This window comes from Caretta caretta, chromosome 21, assembly GCF_965140235.1.
Source record: "Caretta caretta isolate rCarCar2 chromosome 21, rCarCar1.hap1, whole genome shotgun sequence".
Classification (NCBI taxonomy): Eukaryota; Metazoa; Chordata; order Testudines; family Cheloniidae; genus Caretta; species Caretta caretta.
In genome coordinates, this window is record NC_134226.1 from 16,450,040 (window position 1) to 16,465,809 (window position 15,770).

At 52.5% G+C, this 15,770-nt stretch overlaps 1 protein-coding gene across 3 annotated transcripts in view; it reads right to left on the bottom strand.

The window, feature by feature from the left end:
- LOC125625276 (uncharacterized) overlaps positions 1 to 15,770 on the bottom strand; it is a 32,058-nt gene that overhangs the window by 13,353 nt on the left and 2,935 nt on the right. For all 3 annotated transcript variants that reach the window (XM_075121911.1, XM_075121910.1, XM_048827137.2), the window contains exons 2-4: positions 7,918 to 8,522; positions 5,810 to 5,963; positions 3,886 to 4,006 (exon numbers count right to left, since the gene is read on the bottom strand). In XM_075121911.1, the coding sequence (XP_074978012.1) occupies positions 3,886 to 4,006; positions 5,810 to 5,963; positions 7,918 to 8,522 (880 nt within the window). The remainder of the gene's footprint in view (positions 1 to 3,885; positions 4,007 to 5,809; positions 5,964 to 7,917; positions 8,523 to 15,770) is intronic.

A 15,770-nucleotide genomic window follows, 5' to 3' on the forward strand; every position in this document is an offset into this window, starting at 1 on the left:
GGGGCTGGAAGGGGACAGCCCTGAGCAGAGATCTGGTATCAAAACACAAGATCAAGGGAATGCTTGGCACACCACAGGGAAAGGAACATGCCATCACTAGAGATGAACACCCACTCCTCCAGGAAAACCATCAGTGCTGTGACAAGTAGAGGGGCTCCTAATTAACACACAGTGACACATGACACGTTCTCACCGACTAGTGTTCCACGGGGAATGGGAACCACAGCACCAGGGAACTACACCCGGAGGGGAGAGGGGATAGGACAGGGGATGGATTCCCAAAGAACCAAACCAGGGAGAGGTGTAAGGAACCCAAAGCAATTCAAATCAGCTCTAACCGGGGGGTCTGGAGTCGCAAGCTTTGGCTGGATCTGAATGGAGCCAAACCCAGAGCCATAACCATAGGCATCACAGCCACTCCCCACTGCTCTAGTGTGACGGGGAGTCCCAGTGAGCCTGCGGTCAGGGTCTCCTCTCAGTCCCTGGCTGGGTGCCTGGGAGAGGAACATTCAGCCCTGAGGGGGGCAGGAAGGCAGGCAGATGGCAGCTCTGCAGGGAGCCATGTCCTGCTCTCCTCAGGTGAAAGGACCCTGTAGGGCGAGGAAGCCCTGGGCTCGGGGGAGAGCCTGCCTCAGGAGGGCAGAGACCTGGTTCTGCTCACCCTGACGTGCCTCCCTTTGGGAGCGAAGAGGAAAAAACACCTGCATGGCAGTTCCCAGAGGCTCTGTGGTACAGAGTGGGGCACTTCCCCTCCACTGAAAACCCCTTACCCCCACCAGGGATCTGGAGAAGCCCCCTAAGGACTCACTCTTCCTCCCCTCATCGGGATTTCCAGAGACTGAGATCAGATTTGATTTTGTAAAGAAACCCCCGTGCTGCCTTCCCATGCACAGAGCTTCGGGCACTTGCAGTCCCACAGCGCCCCCCTGTGGATATTACTGGATACGAAAATTTAGCTGCAAATCTGGATTAAGAATATGGAATGTCACCTGTGTCAGATGGTTCAGAGACTCTTGCCCATCCTGCCACACCCAAGCACATTGTCCCTGCAGGCTTGGCCATGTGTTGCTCACCACAGCTGCTCATTGGCTCATAGCCTGAAACATGTTTATCCCAGTTGTCTAACTGCAGCTCTATCGGTGCCAGCGTCTAATCCTTTGGGGGAAGTGCATTCAGCCCGTGCTGTCCTGCAGCAGTGGGTTCCAAGGGTCAGTTACACACTCCATGAAAATTTCCTGTTAGCTATTTTAATGTGCGCTGCTTCTGTAATTCACTGGGGAGTCCCCTTGTTCTTTTATTATGCTACTGGGTAACCAGGAGGCCGATGGACCTTCTAGCTCAATTACTATTTATGTACCTCTGTCATCAATTCTCCTTCCCAAAGGAAACAGTCCTAGGGATGGATGCATCCCAGGTGTGACTCCACCGACCATGGACTTACACCAGGCCAGGCTGCTCTCTGGTCTCCAAAGCCTCTGTGCAGAGACACACTAGGTTTCCAGTTACTTTGTTACCCTTCATGCCAGTCCCATACAGAGGCCTTTCACCCCACGTTGGGTGAGGTCTACTATGCTTCCTACTGTCACCCGCAGCCACCTCGTTGAGTTGTGCCTGGCACCCTGCCGAGGGCTGAAGCAACAGCAGCAGCCAGCCCACAGTCCTTCCTCACACTCAAAGACACTGATGGTGTTACCGATCAGCTCTGTGTTCCTGGGGGATCAGGATGCAGTACCCAGCCTGTCTGACTCACTAAAGACCTCTTCCCCCCCCCCGCCGCGTCTGCTTGAACTGAAGCCATTCAGAAGACAGACAGACTTACAAAAAGCAATTAAAAGGCGGTGGGAGACATACCTAAACCTCTGGGACACGGGTGACAGGATTAAGGAAACTCCCCTAGCCTCATTTGCATCAAAGATGGGACAGGGAGGCATCTCCTTTCGCATACAGAATGGAGAACAGAGATTCCAAGGCAAGAACCGCACTGAACTCTGGGACCAGAAAAGCAGGGAAGCACTGCATTCTGCAGGATCTCTGAGCCAGATGCTAATGAACCCATGCCTGCACACACCCAGCTCAGTAGTCATCAGACCAATTCTAGTAATAAATCCTTTACTGGTTTCAGAGTAACAGCCGTGTTAGTCTGTAATCGCAAAAAGAAAAGGAGTACTTGTAGCACCTTAGAGACTAACCAATTTATAAATTGGTTAGTCTCTAAGGTGCTACAAGTACTCCTTTTCTTTTTGCAAATCCTTTACTAGTATCCAAAATACTGAAGCTGCCTAATTGCATTGTGAGCTCCCTCCAAGGAACACTGCCCATTGCCAGGAATGATCAGCTCCCATTGTCTAGCTTGAACTAAACAACACTGGCATATTCCCTTGAGCCATCGGTTTACCCATAAACAAATCTAGCGTTCTCCCTTGAACCATTGTTGTTCCCCTACAAAAAACCCTACCTATTCTAAGTAAGTGTTCTGATGCCTGGATCCAAACTCTGCATCAGCTCCATTGGGACTTCACCTTCTCCTGACTGACCATGCCAGGGGCTCTGCCTGTCTCCAGCACTCCAGACCCTCAGCTGCCACCACCACCTGGACCCCCAATCCATTCAAGCTTCACGGAGTAGTGAGAACCCAGCTCTCTCTCTCTCTAGGTGTAGCCTTCTAAGCCCGATTTGTGGGATCAGTTATAGTTTTCTAAACCTGACTTTTATAATATTAAATTGAACTTAAATTTGATTATAAGTGGTTTGTTTGGCTCCCCTTGTATGGTTATTACCTAGCAATAAATAACTTTCATGATTAAGCTGCTTGCTTCTCTCTCTCCCCAAAGTGGGTATTTTTTGGCTTCCCCATTCGCTCTGCAGCAACGCTCCCTGCAGCGCCCAAAAACCCTATGGGGTTTGCTCATCCAGCGGGTTACGACCAGAGCAATTGTAACGTGGAAATAGGGATAGGGACGTGCTGAACCTGGGGTATATGAAGGTGGCAGCTTGGAAGTGCTGCTTGACCCGGCCTGCTGAGTCCAGGGACATATAAGGGGTCAGCTTGGGAGTGCTGATTAACCCGGCCCTCTCAGATGCGCTCGGTTAATGTGTGTGTGTTCGTCTGATTCTGGGGCTGGAAAGAACCCAGCCCAGGGGAACCGAGGTCCTGCCGGACAGCTCCACTGGGGGGTGGGGGTGGGGGGGAACGACTGGCAGCAGGGAGAAGCAGAGCTCCGTAGGAGAACACAAGTGACACAAGCAGTATGTGGATAGAAGTACAGACCCTAACACCCCCCCGCGAAGAGTAACCCTAACAAATGAGCGTACCGCAGAGTAATGATCGAATCTGGTAACAATGGACACGTGAAATGGGGACCTGCTCCACAAACGCCCTGTTAGACAGACAGTGGCGGGAGCAGGACCCCAACGTGAGCTTCGACAGCTCTCAGCGTCTCCTCCGCTAGTCAGAAATCACTCCAAATGGGTGTTTTGAGGGCAGGGGGTGGGGAGAAGAGCTTGCGGTTAAACGGAGCCTGTGCAGGGACAGCCAGAGGGGCCCGCTGGGCTGGCATCAAAGCTCACGGACAACACGACTGCCGCAATAACAGTGCGCTCAATAGTCTATGGACTCGCTTCCCCTCCCCCCAGGGCAAAACTACGCCAATCACTTGAGCCACTGAAGTCTGCACAAGGTTGAGCCACCAAGCACTGGAAGAGAAGAGACCCAATTGGCTTCTATCTCTGGCTCCCAAGAAGCATGCAGGGGGGTGCATGCATGTGCCCATCTGATGAGCAAGCAGAACACACGGCTGGGGTGGCTCCTAACACCACAACCAGTAGTTCAGTCTGTGGGTCTCCCCCACCCCACCCCCATGGTCCAGGAAGGGATTTTGCTCTTACATTGCTGCAAGCTGGTGCCCAGGCTGCTCTCCAGATTGGCCATCCCAAGCTTTAGACCCTGCAGCTGCTGCTCCACGGCAGTGGAGAGCTGTGTGTTCAGATTGACCATGCCCAGCTCCACCTGAAGAAAGAGAGGAAATCCAGGGCATGGGACAGACTCTTTGCTCCAGGCACAGGCTTCCTCAGAAAGCAGCACGTGGTGAGAGTCATGGCCACATGCCGTGGCCTCCCTGTGGGGCTGGGAGCTACCCCACCCTGCAAGAGGCTGTCACACACACAGGCAACCACACACACGGAGATTCCCCGCTTGCAGAGAGTTCGACTCTCCACAGGTTGCAGGAAGGTGCCAGCTACTGCCAGGTGAAGGGCTCTGTAGCAAAGATCTGCGTGCAAGCACGTGGGGAGAGATTGATCAATGGAGGCAAGAGGCACTGGAGACTGAAATCCTCTGCTTTTGGTTCGGAGACCTGCACATCCTCCTGCACCGCAGGGAGCAGCACTGCCCACATCTGCACTCTTAGGGCTCCTAAAGCCCAGTTCCAGCATTCCTCCTTCCTGCAGGTATTTGCTTTGGTGGGTTTAGGCCCAACCCAGAACCTCACGTGACCAACCGTACTGCAAAACCCTCTTCCCAAAGGACATCCAGGTACTGAGCTGTAACGCTCCCCCCGACCCAACAGCTGAGAAATTCTGCTGGGAAGTAAATCCGGGGGATTCTGCTACCAAAATAACGTCACATTCCATAAGCCCAGCCAGCTCGCTAAAAGCTGATAACCCTCCAGGGCCCAGAGCCCAATGCGGAGCTGTGATGCAGAAGCTCTCACTTGTGCGTTTTGCAGAACACGTACCTTCAAGACACACCTCTGTGGATGCAGACTGCCCTACGCTGCTTGACGTGACAGCATTTCAGAGTGATCCCAGCACGTCAGTTGCATTTGTTTTTAAAATCTGCAATTCCATGTCTGTCCCCCGCATACGTGCGGACTCCGTGGGTGCTCCAGCCCTGGAGCACCCACGGAAAAGAATTAGCGGGTGCTTTGCACCCACCAGCAGGCAGCTCCCCCTTCCTCCTCCCCAGCGCCTCCTGCCAGCCCCTCCGATCAACTCCTCCCCCTCCTGCCCAGCGCCGACTGCCTGCCACATTCAGCTGTTTCGCAGTGTGCAGGAGGCTCTGGGAGAAAGGGGGAGGGGCAGGGATGAGGCATGCTCAGTGGAGGGGATGGAACTGGGCGGGAAGAGGCAAGATGGGGCGGGGATGGGGACTTGGGAGCAGGGGGCAGAGTGGGGGATTGAGCACCCCCCAGGCCTGGAGAGAGCCAGCACCTGTGTGCATGTCCCCCCACATCCTCCAGCCCTTCTGAGATCAATAGGCAGGCCTGGCCTGTTCTCATGGGTAGCTCTGTTTCCCCTCACCCTTTGTCATGTAAAGCGAATCACTCTCATTCCTCCACCCCCTTAGCCCGCTTTGTATCTCATCTCTGAACTCCTCCGACGCCCGGCCAGCATCTCCCCCGGGCTCTAACAGGACAGTAGAGCATCTGAGTTACAAACCGCCTGGTCAGCCACACCCCTCATTTGGAACCACAAGTGCACAGTCAGACAGCAGAGACCAAAAGAAGCAAATGCTGTACAGCACAGTACTGTGTTAAACGTAAACTACTAAATGGAAAGTTAAAAAAAAGATTTGACAAAGTAAGGAAACTTTCTGTGCTTGTTTCATTGAAGTTAAGATGGTTAAAAGCAGCGTTTTTCTGCTGCACAGTAAAGTTTCAAAGCTGTATGAAGTCAGTGTTCAGTTGTAAACCTTTGAAAGAACCACCTCCCTTCCCTCGGTGCTCATACCTCTGAGGTGCTACTGCATTGCTTACTTCCTCTCCCTAGGCCACACGGGAGTAACCACAGCATGCTGGCCCCGAGTCCTCACCTGAGTCACATGGCCCTGAAGAGCATGAATAGCAGTTTCCAGCTCTGAGATCCTGCCCTGCAGCTCTCTCCTCTGGTCAGCAATGCTGTGCAGCGCCTCGTTCACCCGCTCCTGCATGGCTGATCTCTCCATCTGCAGCTGCTGGATCTGCACCCTGGAAGGCCCAGAGAGCAGAGTCAAGACCTGCGGGTCCCCATGGAGCTGCAAACACTGGCTCTCACGTGCCACTGGGCACTTGCATGCTGAGCGGCAGTCTGAGATACAAGCCTGCAGTGAATGCAGAGAGGGGATGCCACAAAGCCAGAGGAGAGGGCAGACTGCTTCTTAATGACCTCTGAAGAAGGCTACATTTCACTCCGGCTCTTCATTCAGCTGCACAGGCTTCAGAGTGGGCTACCAGACAGAGGACGTACCCAGAGCCCCTGTAGCTTGTAGTCTGGTTGCTAGGCTGTGCCGAAGCCTATGTCACTGGATCTTCACTACCGTTACCCATGTTCACCCACGGCTGCTAGCCTGCACCACCCCATCTACACTACTGTTACCCATGCCAGCTAGATTAAAGCTTGGGTGGGTATGCCTACCCATGTGGCCATCAGACCTTCACTCGCAGTGTGGACTTTCCCTCAGCACTAGCTGGCAGGGAGCAGGGAGCCACTACTAAGGGAGGAGAGAGAGAGGAGTCCTGTAGGGAAACACTGCTATGCAGCCCAGCCCAAAGCAACACCCCTCGCCACCAGGACTCTAGGCCACAGACACTGGAGACGGGCAATGGGCTACCAGAGCTTCCTATCACAGCTGCCCGCTGCCCTGTATCCACACAGGCTTTGCCCAGTTTATTTGCGTGTGTCCCAAGCGATGGAGCAAATGCTTCTCCAGGCAGGTCTCACTATAGGGAAGGCCTCCCTTGTATTCAGGGCAAACGCTCCTGCTCTGAACTGCATCCCCTCGATTTTAGCCACATCCCCTCAATAACTATACCCTGAATCATAGAATATCAGGGTTGGAAGGGACCCCAGAAGGTCATCTAGTCCAACCCCCTGCTCGAAGCAGAACCAATTCCCAGTTAAATCATCCCAGCCAGGGCTTTGTCAAGCCTGACCTTAAAAACCTCTAAGGAAGGAGATTCTACCACCTCCCTAGGTAACGCATTCCAGTGTTTCACCACCCTCCTAGTGAAAAAGTTTTTCCTAATATCCAATCTAAACCTCCCCCACTGCAACTTGAGACCATTACTCCTCATTCTCTCATCTGCTACCATTGAGAACAGTCTAGAGCCATCCTCTTTGGAACCCCCTTTCAGGTAGTTGAAAGCAGCTATCAAATCCCCCCTCATTCTTCTCTTCTGCAGGCTAAACAATCCCAGCTCCCTCAGCCTCTCCTCGTAACTCATGTGTTCCAGTCCCCTAATCATTTTTGTTGCCCTTCGCTGGACTCTCTCCAATTTATCCACATCCTTCTTGTAGTGTGGGGCCCAAAACTGGACACAGTACTCCAGATGAGGCCTCACCAATGTCGAATAGAGGGGAACGATCACATCCCTCGATCTGCTCGCTATGCCCCTACTTATACATCCCAAAATGCCATTGGCCTTCTTGGCAACAAGGGCACACTGCTGACTCATATCCAGCTTCTCGTCCACTGTCACCCCTAGGTCCTTTTCCGCAGAACTGCTGCCTAGCCATTCGGTCCCTAGTCTGTAGCGGTGCATTGGATTCTTCCATCCTAAGTGCAGGACCCTGCACTTATCCTTATTGAACCTCATCAGATTTCTTTTGGCCCAATCCTCCAATTTGTCTAGGTCCTTCTGTATCCTATCCCTCCCCTCCAGCGTATCTACCACTCCTCCCAGTTTAGTATCATCCGCAAATTTGCTGAGAGTGCAATCCACACCGTCCTCCAGACCTGCTTTGGTGTTAAACCCTCCAGACATGGCACGCTGCTCTGCTCTCTGTAACGAGGGCTCTGCAGGGCTCCGCTTGGCTAGACGTGGTCAAATCCCATGCTCTGCGGCAGGAACCATTTGTACTGCACTTAGCACAATGGGGCCCTGGCCTCTCAGCGCTACCGCAATACACGTAACAAACATCAGCCTCGAGGGGCCATCATACCGGAGCTTCTCCAGCTGCCGAGGCTCAGAGCCGTCGCTCCCTCTCTGATTTGCTACCACTTCCTGTAGCCCAGCCAGAGCCTTGCTGTTCTGCTCCAGCTGCAGCTGCAGGCCATGTGCCAGCAGTGTGGTGCGGTTGAGGCTTCCCTCCAGGATGAAGGTCTGGGCTGACAGGGAGCCCATGCTGTTCTCTAATCTCTCGCCAGCCACCTTAGCGTGCTCCACTTCCTGCTGCATGGCTTGCAGGCTCTGAGCGTTCTCTTCCAGGCTCCTGAGGGAGCTGGTCAACGAGGCCACGCTCTGCTCCAGCCTGGAACCCGACGCCAAGAGCCCGGCCACCTCTTGCCTCAGCATCTCCAGCTCGGTGGTTCTCAGCTGCTCCAGCTGGCTCTGCAGTGCAGCCAGCTCGGTCCCGGAGGGGAGCTCTCCTCTCAGCTCACTGATGGCCTGCTTCACTTCCACCTGGAAGGCGGCAAGCTTGCCGATGGGGTCAGAGGCCCCGATGCGCTCAGCAGCGGCAGAGGCTCGCTCCAGTTTCTGCCTAGACAGCATCTGGGCCAGCTCCAGGTCAGAGAGTCGCCGCTCCAGCTCCGCCGTGTTAGACAGCTTGGAAGGAAAGAGACACAGTGTGAGGAGGGTGTTCTGGGACCTGGGGACAGCCAGAGAGACGAGGCCATGCCTGGGACTCCTGGAAATGGCCACCAATAGGAAAAGCATGGGGTAAAGCCTGCCACATCCTCCTCAGTGGGAAGCATGAGTTGAAGGCGAGAGCAGGGCCAGGAGGAGAGGAGACCCCCATCCCCCAACAGTAGCCAAGTCCTGAGAGGAGGAGGAGGAGTAATAGCAGGCACCACGAGTCTGCTGCCACTGCCCTCCTCCAGTCACAGCAGCTGCTCACAAACAGCCTCTCTAAGACCTAGGCCAAGAGAGGTCAACCAGAACGTGAAGCATTTGGCCCAGGACTAGCCTGGTCCTAACTACAAGGGTAGTATGGGTTAATCGCAGGCACTTGTGTGGGTCTTCCAACAGCACAGTATCTGAGCACCTCACAATCTGGAGTGGATTTGCTGTCTCACACGCCTGGGGTGGGGCCAGGTGTGGCACAGCGGGGAGCTGAGATACAGAGACTAAGAGCAGATCTGCACCGGTATTAGTACCTAAAGGTGCAGAGACACCCCTTGTGGGGTTTACAAACTCCAGCCAGGTACCTCGCCGGCTTCAGGAGCTTTTGTGAATCCCACGAGGGGCCTATCTGCCCCTATAGGCATCTACGTACCTTTGCCGAGCAGGCCCTGGGACGTGTCCAAGATCAAACAAGAAGATGGTGGCAAAGCAGCGAATTGAACCAGGTCATCCAAGTCCCAGGCTAGTGCCTGAAACACTGGCAAAACCAGCAGGGCAAGCTTCACTGAGAACCAGAAATTTCAAGAGCAACTTTGGCTGCCCATCTCAACTGCAATGGGCATGTCCCTGGCTACTGGGAGCTCCTTAAAAATTTTATATTGCTTGCAATGAGGATATGGAAGTGTATGTATGTTTAGACATCGAAGCACCAAGATGCAGTAAGGGCCACTTCTGGGAGCTTTATTAATCCTGTCTGCACAGCATGGGGATCCACTGAGCACACACTAACTCTGGCAGCCAACGATTTCAAGAGAGCGGTGACACCTTTTGAAAGCCAAATCTCACACCCCACTGACTTCCTGACAGAACTGGGGGTGCTCAGCACCTCTGAAAAATCAGACCCTGGTGTCTCAAGCTGGGTAAGAACATAAGAATGGCCAGACTGGGTCAGACCAAAGGTCCATCCAGCCCAGTATCCTGCCTACCGACAGTGGTCAATGCCAGGTGCCCCAGAGGGAGTGAGCCTAACAGGTAACGATCAAGTGATCTCTCTCCTGCCATCCATCTCCACCTCTGACATACAGAGGCTAGGGACAGCATTCCTGACCCATCCTGGCTAATAGCCATTAATGACTTAACCTCCATGAACTTGCTTCATTACAAAATGAATGTGCTGCTCTTGAAGTTTTGGCTCAAACATCCCATCACAACATGCATTAGACCAATGTCCATCCTGGGAAGGGTTCTCTGGGGCCCTCTTCTACAGTCGTTCCAGAGTCACGGCCAGGGATCTGGAGGGGTCTCTGCAAAGCAAGTGCTCAATGGAGCCATCAGTTTAAAGCTTGTTTGTAAGCAAGTTCCTTCACCTCTGCATTAACAGCCCCTTAGAATGATCATTGGAAGCGACGCATTGTAAAAATCCAGTGCTGCCCCTGGTTCCCTCCACTTGGATGACAAAACAAACAGAGCCGGTTTTGCTTTTACAGGCCATGTCCTTTCAGGCTCTCCCCGAGGGCATGTTTGGTTCCCAACAAGCACGGAATATTTACTGACATTTAAAAAAGGATTTTTTTTTGTTTTGTTTTTTTTTAATTGTGAAGACATTTTCACAAAACTACAGACAAATCAACTAAATATCAAGCCAGATTTCAGTGTGTCTAGCCATAGTAAGAACACCCTACAGCCAGCAAGGCTACCCAGCCCTGCATCTTGGGAGGTGTTAATTCACAACCTGTGCCACTCTCGCTCTCTGGTATTGATACTGAAACAAGCAACATACAACAGGCTTCAAAAAAGATGCAAATAAGAAGCAAGGGGCTGCTCAGTCAGGAGGCTGTAGCTGCTGGGACCACTACACAACATTCAATGTCAGGTTTGATTTACAGGATTTAGGATTACACTGGGCAAATCCCAGAAATGAGCTGCAAAAGATTTTAGCAGCCCGTCATCACTCACTAGACCAAGCTATGGCTCTACAGATAATTGTTGGCTCTAATGGACTCAATTTTTTCCTAAAATAGAATGGTCACACCTTAGCACAGACATCTACATTCCCATCTGGCAGGGCTGAACGCTCATGAAAAGCAACACTGTCAGGCTGCAAAACTAAGTTCCCCCAAACCAAAACCAACAGATTTTTAAAAAGCCGCCCCGAGAAGCAGTTTCTGTTGGGGTTAGCCGGCCCCTAGGATGCTTGCTGCTCTTTGCTTGCACACGAGAACCTTGAAACAGAAGCAGAGGCTATTCTCGTGGCAGGAGCTGCAGGAAACACACACAAGTTAATGGTGGAAATTGAAGGGACATCAATTAAAAAAAAAAAACAACAAACCCAAAACCTAAACTATCATGACCAACACCCAGGAGCACCAGAACCAGGGGAACTCCAGCTTTCAGTGGGCTGACTTTGGCTACAGATAAAGTGCTGTCAGCTGCATAGCATCTCCATCTTGTTTGGGTGGGTACCCCCCAGAAAGAAGCGTCCTTGCTTGTTAAGCTGGAAAATGAAGACTTCAGTGACTGGCATGGAGCACAGGGGCAAGTACAGGCCTGGAGAACAGAGTCCTTTAGTTAAGCAGTGGAAGTGCATTTTCCCCCCACTAATACATCTCAGTCCTCCCCTTCAGGGACCCCCTCTGGGGGTCTCTTGAGTTTTCAGCCTCTATGCAGAAATTGTCAGCAAGGAGGCCAGTTTAGGGAGTCTACATTGGTAACATCATGGTGGTCTCCCAAGGCCTTGCTGGATTCTATTGGGCAGATCTGCCCAGCAGGTCCTGGACTGGGCCCCCCCACATATGTGAAAGCTGAGAGCTGGCAATCACTTCCGGTCACTACTGATTGAGACTGGAAGGTTCTGTATCCCATCATGGGCGGGGAGTTCTATGGGCCCGTGGTGTCTGGGAACCAGGAATATTCCTGGCCCGGGGCCCAGCTCGAGCAATGTTTGAGACCGGGTCTCTCCCTCGGCCCCGCCTTCCGCTCCCCCCCCAACGTGTCCCCCAGGCGATTTAAAACAGCCCCCACCCACCACCGGCAGCGCAGCGGAGCTGAGCAGCTTCCCGCCTGCTCGCTCCACTCAGCTGCCGGCCCCTGGGTGGGGTGGGTCTGGGTCTACAAGCGCTGCTCCCGCCCCAAGCACCCCTGCCATCAATGGGAAGCTGCGGGGGCAGTACCTGGGGGTAGCAGAGCGTGGAGGCCCCTTAGCCCACCCTGCCTAGGAGCCTAAGTGCCAAACCCCCAAAATTCCTCCCAGAACCTGCATCCCCACCCCTTTCCCACAGCCCCCTCCCACCCCCAAAATCCCTTCCCGAGCCTGCACCCCCTCCCTCCGCACCCCCTCCCGTCCCCAACCTCCCTCCCAGAGCCTGCCCCCCAGACCCCCTCCCCCACCCAAACTCCCTCCCAGAGCCTTAGGCAGGAGCGGGCTCTGGGCACCACCAAAATTTCTACAAACCTGCCACCCCTGTATCCCATTACCAAACTGGCTAGTCCTTTCTGTCAAGCTGTCTTTGGGTCAGAGAGATCTCTCATCCCATTGTAACACTGACAATCAAACTGCTTCTGGTAACACTGCAGAGTGCCAGTGACCAGACAACAGGCTTGAGATTAACAGTTCCCGACAGCTGGCCCACTTCTCCTTAGTATTGAGCCCCCCCCAGAAAGGAATTGAAAAGGGGGCTGCTGGAGCAGCATTCAGTCAGCGACCAAAGAGTTATCTGCTAACCAGGATCAATGTATAAGAGTTATTATCCAAACCTTACCCACAGCAAGTCAAGCTGCCTTATTAATTGGGGACTGGTCCTGCTTTGAGCAGGGGGTTGAACTAGATGACCTCCTGAGGTCCCTTCCAACCTTGATATTCTATGATTAAGTATTTAACTAGCAAAGGAAGTGAGTAACCGTGCTGGGACTGTCAAGGTTTCTTCTCCACTCTGAATTCTAGGATACAGATGTGGGGACCTGCATGAAAGACCCCTAAGCTTATTCTTACCGGCTTAGGTTAAAAATTTCCTCAAGGTACAAACTTTGCCTTGTCCTTGAACCCTATGCTGCCACCACCAAGCGTGTTAAAGAACAGGGAAAGAGCCCCCTTGGAGATGTCTGCCCTCCAAAATATGCCCCCAAGCCCTACACCCCATTTCCTGGGGAAGGCTTGATAAAAATCCTCACCAATTTGCATAGGTGACCACAGACCCAAACCCTTGGATCTTAAGAATAATGAAAAAGCAATCAGGTTCTTAAAAGAAAGAAAAACTAAAAGAATCACCTCTGTAAAATCAGGATGGGAAATACCTTACAGGGAATCAGATTCAAAACAGAGAGAATCCAACTCGGCAAAACCTTAAGTTACAAAAAGACATAAAAACAGGAATCTACATTCCATCCAGCACAGCTTATTTACCAGCCATTTAAACAAAAGGAAATCTAACGCAAGTATAGCTAGATTACTTACTAACTTAACAGGAGTTGTAAGGCCGCATTCCTGATCTGTTCCCGGCAAAAGCATCACACAGACAGACAAACCCTTTGTCTCCCCCCTCCAGATTCGGAAGTGTCTTGTCCCCTCATTGGTCATTTTGGTCAGGTGCCAGCGAGGTTATCTTAGCTTCTTAACCCTTTACAGGTGAAAGGGTTTTGCCTCTGGCCAGGAGGGATTTTATAGCACTGTATACAGAAAGGTAGTTACCCTTCCCTTTATTTATGACAGGGACAAAAGACTGAATCGACAGAAAGAACCAGAGAGCAAGCGAAAGCCGCATGGTCAGAAGTCACTTGGCTTGTATGTTCCCCCACCATGCTACTGTGACAGGGATAAGCGGGCATGGATGGAACCTAGGCTGATGTGAGGGAACGGCAGCAAAAGTTGCACATCTGGAGTGGATTTAGGACACTTTTGTGCAATGCGCGTTTCTAAACAAACAGGAACTCTTATAAAGTGACAGGAAACTCCTCTGAGCACCTGCACTAGCCCTTAAAGAAAGGCCTCAACAAATTTAAACAGCTGAAGGCAAATGCTTTCAGCGTCCAGACCAGAGAACTTAGTGCAGCTGGCTGGAAAGTTCCTCTCCAGTCACAGAGAGGGGTCAAACCACCACCATACAGAAGAGTCTCTAACTAGGGAGAGCGCAAGTCAGGGTTGAGGGTTTTAATCCCAGCTCTACCACTCCATCTAGCCCTGGGGTAGTGACTGGCCTGAGTGACAAGAGGCCACTGATTTTGGCTGGGGCGGGGTGGGGTGGGGGGAAATCAGATCCCAGGGGTCTCAAGTTGGGCACCAAAAATCAGTGACCACTTGTGACCACATTGTTCTAGCAAAAAGAAAAGGAGGACTTGTGGCACCTTAGAGACTAACCAATTTATTTGAGCATAAGCTTTTGTGAGCTACAGCTCACTTCAACGGATGCATCCGATGGAGACTTGTAGGTGCTTACTTAAAACGATGGACCACTTTGGAACTGATTACGTGCCAAGTGTATTCATTTTAATTCTGGGTAGGCATTGGCTGGATCCGCAAATAAACCTATGCGGTCACTGCTGGATTGCTTTACGTTCCAGAGTTTTGGTGAAACTGAACAAGCAGATGGATATTACTAGTAACCAAGAGCCACTACATGGCAGGAAGTGGAAAACATACTTCTCTCCTCCCAGGCGTGAGCGGGGCCTTCCCACGCAAGCTTAGGAAGAAGGGGAAGAGGTTACATTCTGTTGTCCCAATGCTATGATTTGGAGTCTGTGGCCAGCATACCCCATTGCCTTCTCGAGCCAGGAGGGATGGCTCGGAAGTCTCGGATTCAGCTGTGAAATATCGTCACTTCTGGAGCGATAGGTTCACATCCCAGCAGGGTCAACTCTGACCACTCAAGATGGATAAATACCGTTCTTAGTAGTTTACTGCGCACTGGGCTTTGAGTGGAGACCAAAGCCCTGCCTGAGAGCAGGAGTTTGCCCCACTGGTCACTGGATAATATTCCTCCCACCATCTCAGCTGTGTGGTTGGCTGTACACTAGTCAACGGCTACCCTCTACGCAGGCAGCGCTGCATTCTGGCAGTGTGAGAGGCAGGTAGTTCACTTTGGATTAAGGGAGACCTATAAACGCAAGATAGCATTCACTGAAGAGTCCCCGCAGCTGCTGGTCAGCGCGCCCGGTGCTGGGCTTTTCAAAAGCGCCGCACCCAGCAGCTCCCACGGTGATATTTATAGTTAAATTTTCAGGAGATCTCAGCTCCCAATATGCCAAGCTCGCCTGAAAATCTGGCTCCAGTTGTGGGTGCTTCTGCCCTTCTGCAAGTTCTAGCCACATGGCCCATCAGTGAGGGAGAGCACTGCCCACGGCCCCACACAGGCACAGACCCCTAGTAACGCAGAGTCACTCCGCAGGGATTAGACCTGCACGCTGCTGTGGATTCGTCAGGCACACAAGCAGCCACAGAGCTAATGAGAGCGGGTTCACGTTCAGGTGCCTGCCACTTGTTCGAAAACAACATGCCACAGCTCCCGAGGGCTGCATCCCTCCTTCCAGCACATGCAGCGTCTTGGACAGACAGCAGTGAACGACGGCCCAGAGGGGAATTTTCTCACAAGCAGGATGCATGCATGCACATGAGTCTAATCACACATGGGGGGGGGGGGTCTGGCACAATGACAGCCCCAACGTGGCAGCTAGCACCAGACACACGCTTCCATTTTGGAGGAGAGGAAAAGGTGGATCTGTTGCCTCCTCTTTTGTTAGATATTAGCTGTACCACTGCAGTGTCTGGGAGTCCCAGTCATGGACAGCGACCCCCCATCCTACTAGGCACTGTACAAAACAGAACAAAAAATGGTCTCTGCCCCAAGGAGAGACAGTGAGAGGCAAGCTGATGGGGGGAGGGCTGGTAGCACAAGGAAACAATATCAGTCAGCATGTCATTCCCTCGTCTCCATTCCCATTTTCCTCCCCGCAGCAACCGTGGGCCAGGTCATAACAACCTTCTGACAGAGGAGGACTAGCACGGACAACCCGCGGCCCCCC